At 32.6% G+C, this 1692-nt stretch overlaps 1 protein-coding gene across 1 annotated transcript in view; it reads right to left on the bottom strand.

Annotated features, from left to right (window-relative positions):
• Positions 1 to 309: 309 nt before the first annotated feature.
• Positions 310 to 1692, bottom strand: part of LOC130245228 (diphosphomevalonate decarboxylase) — a 9646-nt gene continuing 8263 nt past the window's right edge. Inside the window, exons 8-10 of the mRNA XM_056477847.1 lie at positions 1433 to 1548; positions 1203 to 1311; positions 310 to 466 (exon numbers count right to left, since the gene is read on the bottom strand). Coding sequence (XP_056333822.1) covers positions 383 to 466; positions 1203 to 1311; positions 1433 to 1548 — 309 coding nt within the window. The 3' untranslated portion in view covers positions 310 to 382. The remainder of the gene's footprint in view (positions 467 to 1202; positions 1312 to 1432; positions 1549 to 1692) is intronic.

Genomic DNA, 1692 nt, shown 5'->3' with positions numbered 1-1692 from the left:
TGTTTTTGGAAAAAATATTTGTGTTTAACAGCACATTGAATAATAAAGAAAAATTTAATGAGGGGTTAAAAACTATCACTGGTTTTGCACTTATTTTGCTCATCTCTGTCTGATATTAGCTAAAAAAACTGTCTAAACCTTTACACAGGCGAATACTAATAGTTACTGACAGAGGAGGAATAACATGAAACATTTTTAACTTCATTTTACGTTTGGTTCTTGTTCACCCTTTTCTAAAATAATTTCTTAACTGCATTTCAGGGCCAAAAGACAAATGTCACAATTAAATATTTAATATTCTAATAAGAGTAAATTTACTCATTGCAATTTCTTTAATTGAAATATATTTACAAATTATCTTACAAGTATACAAAGGTTATTCTTAAACTGCACTCTTCTTGGGCAGGCCATCAGCACCCAGCAAATGAAGTTTTGGATCTTCCACCACACATGGTCCAGGGCCAGCCTGAAAGTGCACATTATTTATAAGCAGTTATAAGAAAGGACATACACACAATATTTTTTTTACTGACACTGAATTCACAACACTATACTAATTATAAAAATGTAGTGTTACCAAAAAGGTTTACGACATACAGTTGAAGTCAGAATTATTAGCCCCCCTTTGAATTTTTTTTTCTTTTTTAAAATATTTCCCAAATGATGTTTAACAGAGCAAGGACATTTTCACAGTCTGATCATACTTTTTTTTTTCTTCTGGACAAAGCCTTATTTGTTATTTCGGCTAGAATAAATGCAGTTTTACATTTTTTGAAAGCCATTTTAAGGTCAAAATTATTAGTCCCTTTAAGCTAGTTTTTCGATAGTCTATGGAACAAACCATTGTTTTACAAAGCCTTCCCTAATTTCCCTCACCTGCCTAGTTAACCTAATTAACCAAGTTAAATGTCAATTTATGCTGGATAGAAGTGTCTTGAAAAATATCTAGTCAAATATTATTTACCGTCATCATGGCAAAGATAAAATAAATCAGTTATTAGAAATGAGTTATTACAATTATTATGTTTAGAAATGTGCTGAAAAAAATCTTCTCTCCGTTAAACAGAAATTGGGGAAAAAATAAACGTGGGTTAATAATTCAGGGGGGCTAATAATTCTGACTTCAACTGTATATTATTGTTACAGATACAGAACAAATAAATAGATGTGCTTTAGTGTTCATGTCGTTTTCAGACACTTACTTTAGTGCTGATTATATAGCGTATTCCATTGGGGGTTGGTTTCATATTAATGTCTCTTATCATCTCCTCAGAGAGGTCAACTGGGCACACTGGAAGACCTTTGAAAAATCTTTGAATCAAAGCAATTGATAGTTCTAATTACAACACTGTGTGTCTGTGTACTGTAAAGAGCTGCAAAGTTTGTTTTAAAACTAGTAATGACAGCAACATGCTTGATTTAAGCAACTTACTCTTCTTTGTCGACCTCAGGGGGAAAGAAATGACGGACCACCTCTACAAACTCTGGTAAGTGGTCGTGCAAGGAGTAAATAACTGCATTAGGACCAGCATCAAAGGTATATGCCACCTAGAGCGAGACAGAAGGTAAAAATACATCAATCATGTTACACTATAAACTAAAAATATGCTGATTTTTACAAAAGGGAAAAAGAAGGGACAATGTAGTAATGTCATGAGTAAACAATGACAGAATTTTCAGTTTTGGGTGAAC

This window comes from Danio aesculapii, chromosome 18, assembly GCF_903798145.1.
Source record: "Danio aesculapii chromosome 18, fDanAes4.1, whole genome shotgun sequence".
Taxonomy (NCBI): domain Eukaryota; kingdom Metazoa; phylum Chordata; class Actinopteri; order Cypriniformes; family Danionidae; genus Danio; species Danio aesculapii.
This window is presented reverse-complemented; position numbering and strand designations above follow the sequence as displayed.